At 45.6% G+C, this 15,602-nt stretch overlaps 1 protein-coding gene across 1 annotated transcript in view; it reads right to left on the bottom strand.

Moving 5' to 3' along the window:
- Positions 1-1,042: 1,042 nt before the first annotated feature.
- LOC134751614 (zinc finger protein 300-like) overlaps positions 1,043-15,602 on the bottom strand; it is a 29,637-nt gene continuing 15,077 nt past the window's right edge. Inside the window, exons 8-11 of the mRNA XM_063687092.1 lie at positions 9,258-9,345; positions 7,153-7,402; positions 4,597-4,727; positions 1,043-4,057 (exon numbers count right to left, since the gene is read on the bottom strand). Coding sequence (XP_063543162.1) covers positions 3,967-4,057; positions 4,597-4,727; positions 7,153-7,402; positions 9,258-9,345 — 560 coding nt within the window. The 3' untranslated portion in view covers positions 1,043-3,966. The remainder of the gene's footprint in view (positions 4,058-4,596; positions 4,728-7,152; positions 7,403-9,257; positions 9,346-15,602) is intronic.

Genomic DNA, 15,602 nt, shown 5'->3' on the forward strand with positions numbered 1-15,602 from the left:
GACAGACGGACGGACAGACGCACAGCGGAGTCTTAGTAATAGGGTCGCGTTTTACCCTTTGGGTACGGAACCCTAAAAAGCGACAGTCAACCTCGACGCTTGGTCGGGGTTCGGACACGCGAAGTAGATGCATTTGCGTCTTCTGTGGGACCAAGTCTCCCCTACGGTGGATCACACAACATAAGCATACACTACTATGTATGTAATACTGTACAGTCAGCAACAGAAGTTGCTAAGCGGGCGAGGTATTCAAAATGATCTCGACGCGACTTTATTGTTAAGAGAATAAGAGCGTGTCGGGGTAATTTTGAACACCTCGCCCGCTTAGCAACTTCTGCTGCTGACTGTTTGTACATACACATATACAATGGATAAAACTTCTTAATAAAAGGCCTCTGGTACAATAAAATTACAGTTAAAGGAAACGTAAAATCATAATTCATTTAGCTTAAACAAGTAAATAATTCATTAGACCCTTCCTGACTTGTCCATAGAACGCAGCAGTTTCTAAGTCAGGAAAATTCTTAAACACCTAATTAGTAACAAAATTCCTAAAATAATTTACAGTCATTATATGCGTCATTTTCAACCAAAAGGGTACTTATTGTCGGTTTGTCAATGAGGCGCTATTTCAATATAGTTTCAATTTGAACCCGGGTTTTGGTTTTGGACCCGGGTATGTCCTTAAACTACGTCCAAAAGAGAGGCATGGGCACTGTGAATGACCTCTCGCTTTGTGTGGTAGGGCACAGGACAGCGGATGTCATTCCAGATCTAGAGCAGAGCCCAACTGGGGAGGTACCTCCACCTTACAGAAAACCGCAGCCAAATAACACTAGACCCTACTAATAGTGTTGTGTTCCTGCCGGTGAGTAAGGTTGCCAGAGCTCGAGGGAGAGGAGTGTTAGGGTCGGCAACGCGCATGTAACTCCTCTGGAGTTGCAGGCGTACATAGGCTACGGAGACTGCTTAACATCAGGCGGGCCGTATGCTTGTTTGCCACCGACGTAGTATAAAAAAAAAACCTTATCGACAAGCGACAATGTGGTACCTTTTGCTTGAAAACGTCACGTTATACATAAAAATCGTAATATCACAATAAGTTTTTACAGTATTTACAAAACCATATTCAGTTTTAGTTGTATTATTAACATTATCATTCATTGAATGAATTCATTCATCAATTTACATTCAAACATGTAGTTTTACGTGTCGAGTTATTTTACTTATTTTTCTTATCATGTGAAAGCTAGGAGTATATAACCAAACGGAGTAGCCATTAACAGGCATTCCCCTCTGTCGAAAATAGTCGGCCAATGGTCATACACAATGTATGGACTGAAGTTTATCTGACATGGCTATTTTTACGTTACGTATACATTTGACGTTCCCATCCCCCGCAAAAATCGGCAGACTTTTTTGTACAGCAAATTACAGACTCCGGAGGCAGTCTCACAGTGTAGCAGTGTGGAAGTTTCACATGATAAGAAATATAAGTGAAAGTTTCACTTATTATTCGTTTGCGATTGGTTTCACAGTGTAACCAATTGCAAACGAAAAGCCAGACTAGTGTTCACTTTTGGACCGTTAGCTAATTTTTTCATCTTATCTAAACCTAAGGGTGGTATTGCATCTGTCCAATATTTTTGTCCAACGTGTATTTGCGTCTCACATTTTGCTTAGTGAGAGAGTGAGATGCAATGCACACTTGACCAAGAAATTGACCAGGTGAAATATCAACGTAACAAACGGTTCCGATAATTAAAAAAAAAATTACAATTGAAATTGAATTGAATTAAACGAATCTACAGACTCAACAATTGTGGTTGAACTGAGCAATGCAATTGTTGTAATAAAATATGTCAAACTAATTAGCTTACTAGTTACATTAGTGTTATTGTGATTAACCCCATTTTAAGTGTTGTCCCTATTCACCCCAGCCATCCCTATTCGCCCCGGTTGACGGTACTACGTTGATTCTCAACTCAATGATTAGTCTATAGTATTTTGTGATTTCCGTTGGTTACTCCAACAAATTGTTCTGTCTGTAGATTCCATAGTTTGCGGGTACTTTTATCTTTTATAAGTACCTCAAGGAACATTGTCAGAATTAGCTCCATGCATGAATTTATTTTTATTTTTGGATTCATAATTTATATCGTTGGAACACCGGAAATGATAAAAATACTTTTGTAAACCTTAACATTATTTTATTAAAAAATATTTAAAATGTTGAAAATTTTTGAGCGGTTGAAACGCTCATAATTTTTGGCGCGAATTCGACAGAGCGTGATGACGTCACACGTTGGGCGGCCCAACTGACGTTTGCTACTAATGACACTAATCTGTCGAACGCGTGACGTCACGTGGCGTTTCGAGCGTTTCGCTCACTAGCTTGTCGCGGGCAAATTTTTGTACTTTTTATTTATAATTTTAAGTGATTAAATGGTAATTTAAAAACTGAAATGCATTTGTAACAAACATCCGAATAAAACATATTTCGTTCAAATATAAACTTCATGCATGAGGCTCATTGTGACAACACGTATCGAAAATATTAAAATTGGGTTTATTTCATTCCGTGTAAAAGGATTTATTAACTCTTTATTTTCAGCGTGCAGTTAAATTAATACAAGATTGATATGTATTGACACACTTACACACTACATCATTGTTAATATTAATATATAGCCACACACAGCTTTGGAACCATCATACCAAAAACATAGAAAATATTATACAAACTGAGATATACCAGTCACATGGAGACCCACGCCTAAACTCAGTTATATATTTTTTTAATTAAAGGAAAATGGAAAATATTACCGCTTCTGGCAAGATTTGAACTTGCGACCTTTTGTAACACCGGTCCAATCGTCATAACTAACTGAAGCTTACCAGAAGAGTGTGAATTTGTCCATTTCGTCCTTGTTGTTTACCCACCTTAGTGAATACATAAAATAGAGGCGAAATACCTGTTTTATATCTTATTAGAATGACAGTCAGATTGCTGACTCTACTACAAATACGTAAAGTCTAAGAAAAAAAGTGTGTGTCCCCCTAGTTTGACATCCAAAATAGATGGCGCTGTACTGCGTCATATGTTTTATGGTCACTTAAGTCAAACTCCAACTTTTGACAATCAAACAGATGGCGCTGTACTGCGTCATATGTTTTGTGGTCACTTAAGTCAAACTCCAACTTTTGACAATCAAACAGATGGCGCTGTACTGCGTCATATGTTTTGTGGTCACTTAAGTCAAACTCCAACTTTTGACAATCAAACAGATGGCGCTGTACTGCGTCATATGTTTTGTGGTCACTTAAGTCAAACTCCAACTTTTGACAATCAAAAAGATGGCGCTGTACTGCGTCATATGTTTTGTGGTCACTTAAGTCAAACTCCAACTTTTGACAATCAAACAGATGGCGCTGTACTGCGTCATATGTTTTGTGGTCACTTAAGTCAAACTCCAACTTTTGACAATCAAACAGATGGCGCTGTACTGCGTCATATGTTTTGTGGTCACTTAAGTCAAATTCCAACTTTTGACAATCAAACAGATGGCGCTGTACTGCGTCATATGTTTTGTGGTCACTTAAGTCAAACGCCAACTTTTGCCAATCAGAGTACTGTGAGCAGCAATAGTTGTTAAGCGGGCGAGGTGTTCAAAATGATCTCGACGCGACTTTATTGTTAAGATAATAAGAGCGTGTAGGGGTAATTTTGAACACCTCGCCAGCCTAGCTACTTCTGTTGCTGACTGTAGAGCGCCATCTCGATTACCTGTCAAATTCGAAGCACGAAATTGTCTTAGATTTTACACATGTTAATCAATGTATCTTTGGTGTCTAGTTTTTTTCAGTCAGCTCATCTTGGCCTAATCGCCGTCAGATGGCGTGTCGTGTGGCGTGTGGCGTGCGGCGTGTGGCGTGTGTCGTGTGGCGTGTGGCGTGTCGCTCGTGCTAGATGCAGGTGGTCTTGAGATGCATGGAGAGCAGCCCCTTGGCCACGAAGCCGCGGCCGCACAGCGCGCACGAGTAGGGCCGCGCGCCGCTGACAATCAAACATTCATTACGCATACGTTTGCGCTTGTTCTGCCATCTTGTGGCCTAAATTCGAAACTTAACATTCAACTTGACATTCGCCAATAAATAGGGCTTCGATGCCGCCCGCTACGATTCATACACACGCTAGTTGACGCCGTACGGTGTCGAATTCGGTGAAAAAATATCAAGAAACTACGAGTACTCCCATTAAAACGAGCGGTGCTGCCGATGCTGCCCGTGTATTAAGGGCGATAAACAAGAATTTACGACCGAGTGTGAAATGAAGCCCGAAGCCTAAGGCGAGGGCTTAATAAACACGAGTTCATAATTCCTGTACCGCACACAATGTTTTTCATCATACTTGTGAGGAAAAAAAGGGAAATAAATAAAACTTCTGCCTAATTTCGTACGTACGTTCCAGCCCGAGGTCGAAATTTAGGATTTACAGACCGCGTCGTCGGAACGTGTAATAACACCTTTTACGAGCAAGTGTGATGCAAACGACTAGTTAGGGTGCAACGGAGCAATTGTGGAGCGTGGCCTTACCTGTGATATCGTTCGTGTATGACGAGTGTGGAGCGCTGACTGAACGCCTTCCCGCAGTGACTGCATACATGAGGTTTTTCACCGGAGTGCACGCGTTCGTGTAGAGTCAAGTTGCATTTCTTTACAAAACCCTGCAAGGAGCGATAATTAATTTTTCAACACACTTGCTCAAAACAACGTTTTTCTACTCGTCGATTATAATCTGTGTATTACAACTTCACATGCAACACTACAACCTTACACTTTTCAACGTTGGATAGTCTATGGCACTTCCGACTTAAGCATAAGAATTTTATCGATACAGTTTACTTAATTATAAAAATTTTGAAAATAGAACTTCATACATTTCCATAAAATATTTATTGTTTAAGGAGACTCGATTCAATGCAAATTAGTCTACTTAAACACGCTGCTGCGTCGCATTTGCTTTGTGATTGGTTGGCCAACAAAAACATTTTATTTTATGTTGTAGTACAAACAATTGCTTCAAAAGTTAGAAACGCGCATGTGACACCCTTCATATAGCAACATCCATACCCTACGAAAACCGCTTAGCGTTGCTTGTTAGTCTCCATAGGCTACGGTGGCCAAAATCAAGAAAAAAACTGTTTTAAAATTGAATTTTGCGCGGTTCAGGTACCAGGGCCTCATGAGTTACGAGGAGGAGTCGTTGACCAACCCGCCGGGGGCGCCGGGCCCGCGGCGGCCGCGGCCGGGGCGCGTACGAGTATGAAGGTATCGCGGGCCGCGGCAGCTCGCGTATCTTAGCTGTAGATATACTTTTGGTTTGTTTACCTATATGATTCTACTAGTTGAAAGTATTATTTTTTTGTCTCGTAGAAAAAGTATTGTATACAATAGTGATATAATCAAGCTTTTCAATCTCGTACCTTAACTTAAGCAACTCAGCAAGCTTCGTTGCTTAAACACGGTACTCGACTGAAAAGCTCTCTATTATATCACGATTGTATAAAATACTATTTTATTCCACCGATTTTTGGCTCATAATCCTAGATATTAAACACGCGTGCTCTTTCAGTGTATTATTCCACTCGTGCTTTTTCATAATATTATCCGACTGAGTTAAAAAGCTAACTGATTGCTAATCATATGCATGGAAAGGGAGCCTTCTTTAATTGGTCGGACTGGCGGGCACGGGCGGCCGGGGCGAGGGCCGGCCGGCAGTACGAGTATGACAGATGCAACACACAATACTAACTGTAAAAACTATTAAAATTTGATTAATATGAGTTGCTTTTTTTTCTCGCAAGTGTGTTGAAAAACGTCGTATGAAACGCGTGTGCATCGGTCATTACACACATCGGCTTATTTATTGCGCGCTCGCTTACAGCTCGCGCGCACAATATCGCCTCGTGTATGATGACCAACTTAGCACACTTGTATCATAATGTACTATTAAACGAAACTTCAGAGGCATTTTAAAAGACAACGCTTTCCCACAAATAGAAAGCTCCCTTTCCCACTATTCCCGCGCAGACGCCTACGGAGTAAATCATTTTTCATTTCATTTATTTATTTAAGAAACAAACAGTCTTCTATAGTTATACATAACACTGGAAATTTTCTTAAAGCTAGACTTACAGTTTCCTTAATGAGAATATTTTAACATCATGTTTAAGAGGCCGGTGTCGATTTTAGTCGCAAAAATGTAAAATTGATAGATTTTGTCGATGAAATTGTATACCTTTTGTTACCAAATTGAAATAACAAGTACTGGTTTCTATTAGCACGTCTTCTTATCTTGCCTTTTATCAGATCATTTTTTTGAAAACAGACTCACTAAATTAGTAATGATTTTTTTTCTGAAGGACGCTTAGATAAACGCGCGTAAAGCACTGATTTTGTCGCTCTTATTTGTAAATTTCGTAAAGTTTGGACTGCTGAAAATGGTAAATTTGTATTACACATATTCTGTACTTGACTTTTATCAGATTACTTTTTTGTTATATGACTTAGAGTTCGAGGAAATGAAAGTTAAACGAATTCAATTTTCTCCAGAAATTACTTCAAAACAAGTGACAATTTCTCCGAAAATCTACTTAATTTCAATGTAATTTTGATACCTAAACAATCTACAACATTTGCTGAAACTATTCTTATACATCAATTTGTATAATTTACCACCATAATTTTTTGATGAATTTTTAAAAACTGCCCCTTCTCTTCATATATTACCGGTGACGCACGCTCGCGACCTCATTATTAAAAGGCATGATGAGAAAACGTGCTAATAGAAACCAATACTTGTTATTTAGATATTACGTAACAAAACGTGTATAATTTCAACGACTAAATCTATCAATTTTAAATTTTTGCTCCAAAATCGACTACGGCCTCTTAATAAAGTTTCTACAGAGTAAAACAGAGCTATTTGTGCAAACAAGAACAAAAACAATAACAACAATAATGAAAAAAAAATGCAAGAGTATCAGGGTGTTAACAATTAAATTGTATATAAACTGAATAATAAAAAGGTTTTATTATTCTTATTACTACTATTAATCGGTAGTTACGTAGGAGGAGGAAGTACGGTACCTTGCCACAGGTCCCGCACACGTTGGGCTTGTACCCCGCATGTATCCGGAGATGGAACTTGAGATGCTCCCTGGAGGAGAGCGCCTTCCCGCACACGGAGCACAGGAAGTTCCTCTCCCCGCTGTGCGCGCGCAGATGTCTGCGCAGGGAGTTGAGGTGCGCGAACTCGCGCGCGCACGTCGCGCAGCGCAGCGCCAGCGCGCGCGCCGCCGCCTCCGGGTGCGCGCGCGTGCGGTGCGCCAGCAGGTACCTGCGCGTGCGCATACCGGTCACAATCTGTTTATCACCTCCTTAAACCGCCACCGATGACGTCCCTAGGTCCCTACCTATACCTAGCTATGGCGCCATGCGCGTGCGCGCCGCTATAGCTCCGCTTGCGGCGAGCGGACGTCTCCGGAATCTCATCTATCGAAGGGTCGCGTGAGCCATATCTTTTGTTATTGAGAGAAGTGATTAATAGTGAAGAAATAGGCAATCGTTGTGACGATTCAATTTCGTAGCTAAATATAATTTGTTTTTAATGTGCATTTGTCGTCAAAATCATTGGTAGTATTTAATTAAACGGTTATCTTGTTCAAACTTATTTTTAGTTCATGCAATCCTGTCTTTTACCTTATACTATTATATCTACTTACTACAAAAAAAGAAAACCGACTTCAAAACGGATGAAATAAAATATTACTTAAAAAGTATTTTTTTTTAAGTATACCGTCAATCGGGGGTGAATAGGGATAGCCGGAGTGAATAGCGACAAAACTTAAAATAGTAGATAGTTATTACGAAATTGTCAGGTTAATGACATTTTATGTTTTGTCCCTTTTCACCCCAGCCCGCCCTATTCACCCCGGTTGACGGTATGCGTTCCCAATTGATATGTTTGAAGTCGGTGCCGAGCCAAATTTTGAAGCATACCATGATTTTGATGCGATTCGATAAGGATGCGGCTATATAAGTATGTACGTAGGATTGCCTTACGCGACGACAAAGAAAATGAACGTACTAGAATACACCTCCGAGCACACGGTCGAACCTTCTTGGCGCAGTAGTGTAAATCCAATGCGTTTTATTTGCCATCGTAGATATTTCTAAAAGAGCATTTTTTAGGGTTCCGTACCCAAAGGGTAAAAACGGAACCCTATTACTAAAACTCCGCTGTCCGTCCGTCTGTTTGTCTGTCACCAGGCTGTATCTCATGAACCGTGATAGCTAGACAGTTGAAATTTTCACAGATGATGTATTTCCGTTGCCGCTATAACAACAAATACTAAAAACAGAATAATATAAATATTTAAATGGGGCTCCCATACAACAAACGTGATTTTTTTGCTGTTTTTTTTTTCGTAATGGTACGGAACCCTTCGTGCGCGAGTCTGTCTCGCACTTGGCCGGTTTTTACAAATTTCCGAACAGTCCATAGCACGCAAGTGTGAGTTTGGGACCGAGTTATTTCCCGTCCTTTATCCAGCGGATGTATTTCAAAATATAAAACAATTCAAAAAATTTACCATCATGCCAAATTTCACCTAAAGCAATTAAGTTGTTTAGCCATGAGAAGGTAACAAAGAGGCAGACAGAATTACTTTCACTTTTATGATAGGTATTAGTGCAATTGTAATGGGATTTATAGACATTTACTACTACTGGCATTAAGTCTGCCATTTGTACATTGTTGTATATATTTTGTGCAATAAAGTTTAACTAAATAAATAAAAAAATAACCTTATCTATCAATATTAACACGGTAGTCGACTGAAAGGCTGTCCATTATATCACGATTGTATAAAATACTATTAAAAACACGCGGAAAAAATAATCCTTTATCAAATATTCTAATTATGTATGCACGGACATACCTCAAGTTTGAGAACAAATCAAATTATTTTTATCAAATATTTTGATTTGTGATTTGTGTGTTTTTAACATCCTACTAATTCTATACTTATAAATGATGGAACGGAGATGGCGGGACGACTTAGACACCTTCATTGGTGGCCGGAAAAAGCGCAACAGCGGGAGTTGTGGAGATCAAGGGGAGAGGCCTTTGCCCAGCAGTGGGACACTTTAACGGGCTATAAAAATATATATACTATATATATAAATGGTACCTCATATAGACGAAGCCCTCGGGGCACAGATCGCACACGAAGCGCTTCCCCGGCGTCGCGCCCTCCGCCTCGCCCTTGTGCGTGAGCCCTGAAATCACACAAACGTCCAATTTACTATAGCTTTATTCCGTTTTTTTTTTTCAGATTAGAATTTTTCTAACCTCAAAAGTGTGTTTTTTTTCCAAAATGCTAAGATTTCTATGAGCGCAATGTTAGATGCGCTACAATAATATATAAACGTCAATATAATTCAGCGAATAGTTATTCAGATTTAATTTTGGAGGAAATAAGTCACCACTACTTTTGAGGTTATAACATTTCTAATTTGAATAAAACGGGGTATACTTATTCCATTTTATATCAACAATTGCCACAACAGTGCAATAACAATGATAAACTGACAATATATAAGATCTCTAACGGTTTTTTCATCACTGTGACGAGAAACGAAATGGTATATAAAACAAATTCCAGACAAACATTAGCCAGATACAATCTTGAATCTCTTTCCTTAAGACGCTCCTGTACCGATTTAATTTTCTTATTCAAAATTTTCAATAATTTAGTAGATGCCCCTGAACTTTTGCAAAATATAGATTTACGCGTACCCCGCAGAACAGAACGTAGTTGTCGCAATAAAATGTTATTTAGCATCAAAAGCAGCAGAACTAAACATGCGCAGCACTCATACATTAAACGCACATGTAGGTTGTACAATGAAAAGTGCCAAAACGTGGACATATTTAGCAGCTCATTGAGATTGTTTAAGAAATTAGCTTATTCTTCTTTGAGATAAAAATACCCGATTCTAAATTTAAGAATTTTTTTTTTTTTTTTTTTTTTATGTGATGTTCAGCAAACGAGCAGACGAGCCGCCTGATGGGAAGCAGTCATCGTCGCCCATGGACGTAAGCAACATCACAGGAGCCACTTAAGCATTGCCGACCCTTGAGAACCCTAAATACCCGCTTCTTGAAGAATCCCATGTCGTAGCACAAAGGAAATACCTCAGGAGGCAACTCATTCCACATTCTGCACGTTCTGGGAAGAAACGAGCGGGATGCCCGCTTATTCATGGTGTGCCATGTGTCTAAGAAGTGAGGATGAGCTTTGCTCCTTTGGCGGGAGGTGCGGTGATAGAAACGAGACGATGGCACCAGATCAAAAAGTTCTTCGGAACATTCCCCATTGTACAGACGGTAGAACATGCAAAGAGAGCCAACGTCTCTCCGAAGACTAAGAGGTTCTAAGCCGTCAGTAAGTTCGGAATTGCCGACAATACGAACTGCCCGACGTTGGATGGAGTCAAGGGGAAGGAGCTGGTATTGTGGAGCGCCAGACCAGAGATGAGAACAGTACTCCATATGGGGTCGAACCTGCGCTTTATATAACAAAAGTCGGTGACCCGGTGTGAAGTACTGTTTGGCTCTGTTAAGCACCCCAAGCTTTTTGGAGGCCAGTTTGGCTTTTTGTTCCAGATGACTACGAAACTGGACTTCGTTCGTAATGTCGACACCAAGTATCCCGATACTTTTAGCGGTGGTAAGGGGAATGCCCTGAAACTTTGGCGCCGTGACAAATGGGGTTTTTTTGGCGGAGAACGCGCAGACTTGTGTCTTACTGGGGTTGAACTGGACGAGGTTACGTCTACCCCATTCGGAGACCTGTTCAAGGGACGTCTCGATCTCAGACACAGGTCGCATCCTGCACTCCGACACCTGCTCAGGGGGGGCGTTTGCACGACCTGTATAACAGCTATCGCCAGTGCTGTCGTCTGCATAGCAATGAATATTGTTAGTTAATAACATATCATTGATATGCAGAAGGAACAGGGTAGGCGATAGTACAGATCCTTGGGGTACTCCAGCGTTTATAGGTTTATAATCCGAGCATATTCCGTCAGTGACGACTGAAATGCTACGCCCAGATAGAAAGCTGGAGACCCATGTGCACAACCCCTTAGGAAGCCCGTACGAGGGAAGTTTGGAAAGAAGTGCCTTATGCCAAACCCTATCGAAGGCCTTTGCGATATCCAGGCTAACAGCCAGTGCCTCTCCCTTGCTCTCTATGGCGGTGGCCCATCGGTGAGTGAGGTAAACAAGAAGGTCTCCCGCGCCGCGACCACGGCGAAACCCGTATTGCCGGTCGCTAATTAGCTGGTGGTCTTCGAGGTACTTAAGGAGCTGGTTGTTTACCACACGCTCCATTACTTTAGAGAGCAGGGAGGTGATCGCAATAGGCCGATAGTTGGAAGGGTCGGTACGGTCACCCTTTTTTGGTATAGGGTGAACCCAGGCAATCTTCCAGGAAGACGGGAAGATTTCGTCATATATCTCGTCACACATGTGGTGCGGCATGAAATAGTAAAAATTAAATTAAATTAAACTAAAAAAAAATGAATAAAAAAAAGTACTAAATTGTTGCCATCTTCTTCTTCTTAATAATTTTCTACAATTTCTTCTCGGACTATATCTACAATATGCATGTCTTTTGTACTTAGTAATAAGTTTTTATTAATATTTGTTTACATATAGGAAACTATAGGTCTATTACTAGAAAAATGTTACTTTATAAACTCATCTGTTTTGTAAGACTGTTTGTTTCTTCATAATAAATAATAATAAAAAAATGAAAAAAAAATCCTTGACTACATCAGGGATGTTGCGAATATTCGCATCCGCATCCGCAACCGCGGAACTTCCGCATTATTTTCAACATCCGCATCCGCATAAAATCGATGCGGAGCTTAATGCGGATGCGGATGTGGAACAGGTAGGTACAGGACGTCTTAGCGGCAGCGTAAGTGCTAGGTAATTTCGTCATTAGCCACTAGGAAAGGAATCTCGTTTTGTTTTTGTGATTCGTCGATCGTTTAGCCTATGACGGACAGCGATGAGAAGTGAATAATTTGTTTTATTTGGACTTTAGTATATTAATGCGATTGTGGAGCACCTATATTCATGTTCAAATGCTAAAAGTTTTTTTTTTTTTTTAAATAAAAATTACTAAAGTTTAAAGTTTAATTTGACGTTTTTTATGTGCCTAATCTCGACATCCGCGTCCGCGGATGTCAGCCTTCAAAAATCCGCGTCCGCATTCGCGGATGTCAAAAAATCGGCATCCGCAACATCCCTGCTCCACATCGCTATACCGTTTAACTGACAAACTCGGGGGCACAATATTTTCTCAAAATTAAAATTTTATTGATTGTATATATCAATGAATTTTTGCGTTTCCTAAGCCACTGTTTTTGAGTTTATTGCAGTTGTAAATAGTACAAGATTTTGGTGTCGCCATATAATAAAGATAGGTTTTACCATACACCGTAATAGATGTCATATATTAAAGAAAAAAGTGACGAAGCCCTCCAGTGGGGAAGGTCGGCCGGAGTGGTGGGTTTTGGTGTTACCGTGTTTGAGTATCTGGTGGTGGTCGCGGAAGGTCTTCTCGCAGCGCGCGCAGCGGTAGGGGCGGCGGTCGCGCTCCCAGTGCCGCAGCCAGTGCGCCGCCCAGGCGTCCGCCTCCATTATCTGTGCAGCGGAGCGGTGGGTGGGTGGGTGGGTGGTGTTACCGTGTTTGAGTATCTGGTGGTGGTCGCGGAAGGTCTTCTCGCAGCGCGCGCAGCGGTAGGGGCGGCGGTCGCGCTCCCAGTGCCGCAGCCAGTGCGCCGCCCAGGCGTCCGCCTCCATTATCTGTGCAGCGGAGCGGTGGGTGGGTGGGTGGGTGGTGTTACCGTGTTTGAGTATCTGGTGGTGGTCGCGGAAGGTCTTCTCGCAGCGCGCGCAGCGGTAGGGGCGGCGGTCGCGCTCCCAGTGCCGCAGCCAGTGCGCCGCCCAGGCGTCCGCCTCCATTATCTGTGCAGCGGAGCGGTGGGTGGGTGGGTGGGTGGTGTTACCGTGTTTGAGTATCTGGTGGTGGTCGCGGAAGGTCTTCTCGCAGCGCGCGCAGCGGTAGGGGCGGCGGTCGCGCTCCCAGTGCCGCAGCCAGTGCGCCGCCCAGGCGTCCGCCTCCATTATCTGTGCAGCGGAGCGGTGGGTGGGTGGGTGGGTGGTGTTACCGTGTTTGAGTATCTGGTGGTGGTCGCGGAAGGTCTTCTCGCAGCGCGCGCAGCGGTAGGGGCGGCGGTCGCGCTCCCAGTGCCGCAGCCAGTGCGCCGCCCAGGCGTCCGCCTCCATTATCTGTGCAGCGGAGCGGTGGGTGGGTGGGTGGGTGGTGTTACCGTGTTTGAGTATCTGGTGGTGGTCGCGGAAGGTCTTCTCGCAGCGCGCGCAGCGGTAGGGGCGGCGGTCGCGCTCCCAGTGCCGCAGCCAGTGCGCCGCCCAGGCGTCCGCCTCCATTATCTGTGCAGCGGAGCGGTGGGTGGGTGGGTGGGTGGTGTTACCGTGTTTGAGTATCTGGTGGTGGTCGCGGAAGGTCTTCTCGCAGCGCGCGCAGCGGTAGGGGCGGCGGTCGCGCTCCCAGTGCCGCAGCCAGTGCGCCGCCCAGGCGTCCGCCTCCATTATCTGTGCAGCGGAGCGGTGGGTGGGTGGGTGGGTGGTGTTACCGTGTTTGAGTATCTGGTGGTGGTCGCGGAAGGTCTTCTCGCAGCGCGCGCAGCGGTAGGGGCGGCGGTCGCGCTCCCAGTGCCGCAGCCAGTGCGCCGCCCAGGCGTCCGCCTCCATTATCTGTGCAGCGGAGCGGTGGGTGGGTGGGTGGGTGGTGTTACCGTGTTTGAGTATCTGGTGGTGGTCGCGGAAGGTCTTCTCGCAGCGCGCGCAGCGGTAGGGGCGGCGGTCGCGCTCCCAGTGCCGCAGCCAGTGCGCCGCCCAGGCGTCCGCCTCCATTATCTGTGCAGCGGAGCGGTGGGTGGGTGGGTGGGTGGTGTTACCGTGTTTGAGTATCTGGTGGTGGTCGCGGAAGGTCTTCTCGCAGCGCGCGCAGCGGTAGGGGCGGCGGTCGCGCTCCCAGTGCCGCAGCCAGTGCGCCGCCCAGGCGTCCGCCTCCATTATCTGTGCAGCGGAGCGGTGGGTGGGTGGGTGGGTGGTGTTACCGTGTTTGAGTATCTGGTGGTGGTCGCGGAAGGTCTTCTCGCAGCGCGCGCAGCGGTAGGGGCGGCGGTCGCGCTCCCAGTGCCGCAGCCAGTGCGCCGCCCAGGCGTCCGCCTCCATTATCTGTGCAGCGGAGCGGTGGGTGGGTGGGTGGGTGGTGTTACCGTGTTTGAGTATCTGGTGGTGGTCGCGGAAGGTCTTCTCGCAGCGCGCGCAGCGGTAGGGGCGGCGGTCGCGCTCCCAGTGCCGCAGCCAGTGCGCCGCCCAGGCGTCCGCCTCCATTATCTGTGCAGCGGAGCGGTGGGTGGGTGGGTGGGTGGTGTTACCGTGTTTGAGTATCTGGTGGTGGTCGCGGAAGGTCTTCTCGCAGCGCGCGCAGCGGTAGGGGCGGCGGTCGCGCTCCCAGTGCCGCAGCCAGTGCGCCGCCCAGGCGTCCGCCTCCATTATCTGTGCAGCGGAGCGGTGGGTGGGTGGGTGGGTGGTGTTACCGTGTTTGAGTATCTGGTGGTGGTCGCGGAAGGTCTTCTCGCAGCGCGCGCAGCGGTAGGGGCGGCGGTCGCGCTCCCAGTGCCGCAGCCAGTGCGCCGCCCAGGCGTCCGCCTCCATTATCTGTGCAGCGGAGCGGTGGGTGGGTGGGTGGGTGGTGTTACCGTGTTTGAGTATCTGGTGGTGGTCGCGGAAGGTCTTCTCGCAGCGCGCGCAGCGGTAGGGGCGGCGGTCGCGCTCCCAGTGCCGCAGCCAGTGCGCCGCCCAGGCGTCCGCCTCCATTATCTGTGCAGCGGAGCGGTGGGTGGGTGGGTGGGTGGTGTTACCGTGTTTGAGTATCTGGTGGTGGTCGCGGAAGGTCTTCTCGCAGCGCGCGCAGCGGTAGGGGCGGCGGTCGCGCTCCCAGTGCCGCAGCCAGTGCGCCGCCCAGGCGTCCGCCTCCATTATCTGTGCAGCGGAGCGGTGGGTGGGTGGGTGGGTGGTGTTACCGTGTTTGAGTATCTGGTGGTGGTCGCGGAAGGTCTTCTCGCAGCGCGCGCAGCGGTAGGGGCGGCGGTCGCGCTCCCAGTGCCGCAGCCAGTGCGCCGCCCAGGCGTCCGCCTCCATTATCTGTGCAGCGGAGCGGTGGGTGGGTGGGTGGGTGGTGTTACCGTGTTTGAGTATCTGGTGGTGGTCGCGGAAGGTCTTCTCGCAGCGCGCGCAGCGGTAGGGGCGGCGGTCGCGCTCCCAGTGCCGCAGCCAGTGCGCCGCCCAGGCGTCCGCCTCCATTATCTGTGCAGCGGAGCGGTGGGTGGGTGGGTGGGTGGTGTTACCGTGTTTGAGTATCTGGTGG

Source organism: Cydia strobilella, chromosome 22 (genome assembly GCF_947568885.1).
Source record: "Cydia strobilella chromosome 22, ilCydStro3.1, whole genome shotgun sequence".
Taxonomy (NCBI): Eukaryota; Metazoa; Arthropoda; class Insecta; order Lepidoptera; family Tortricidae; genus Cydia; species Cydia strobilella.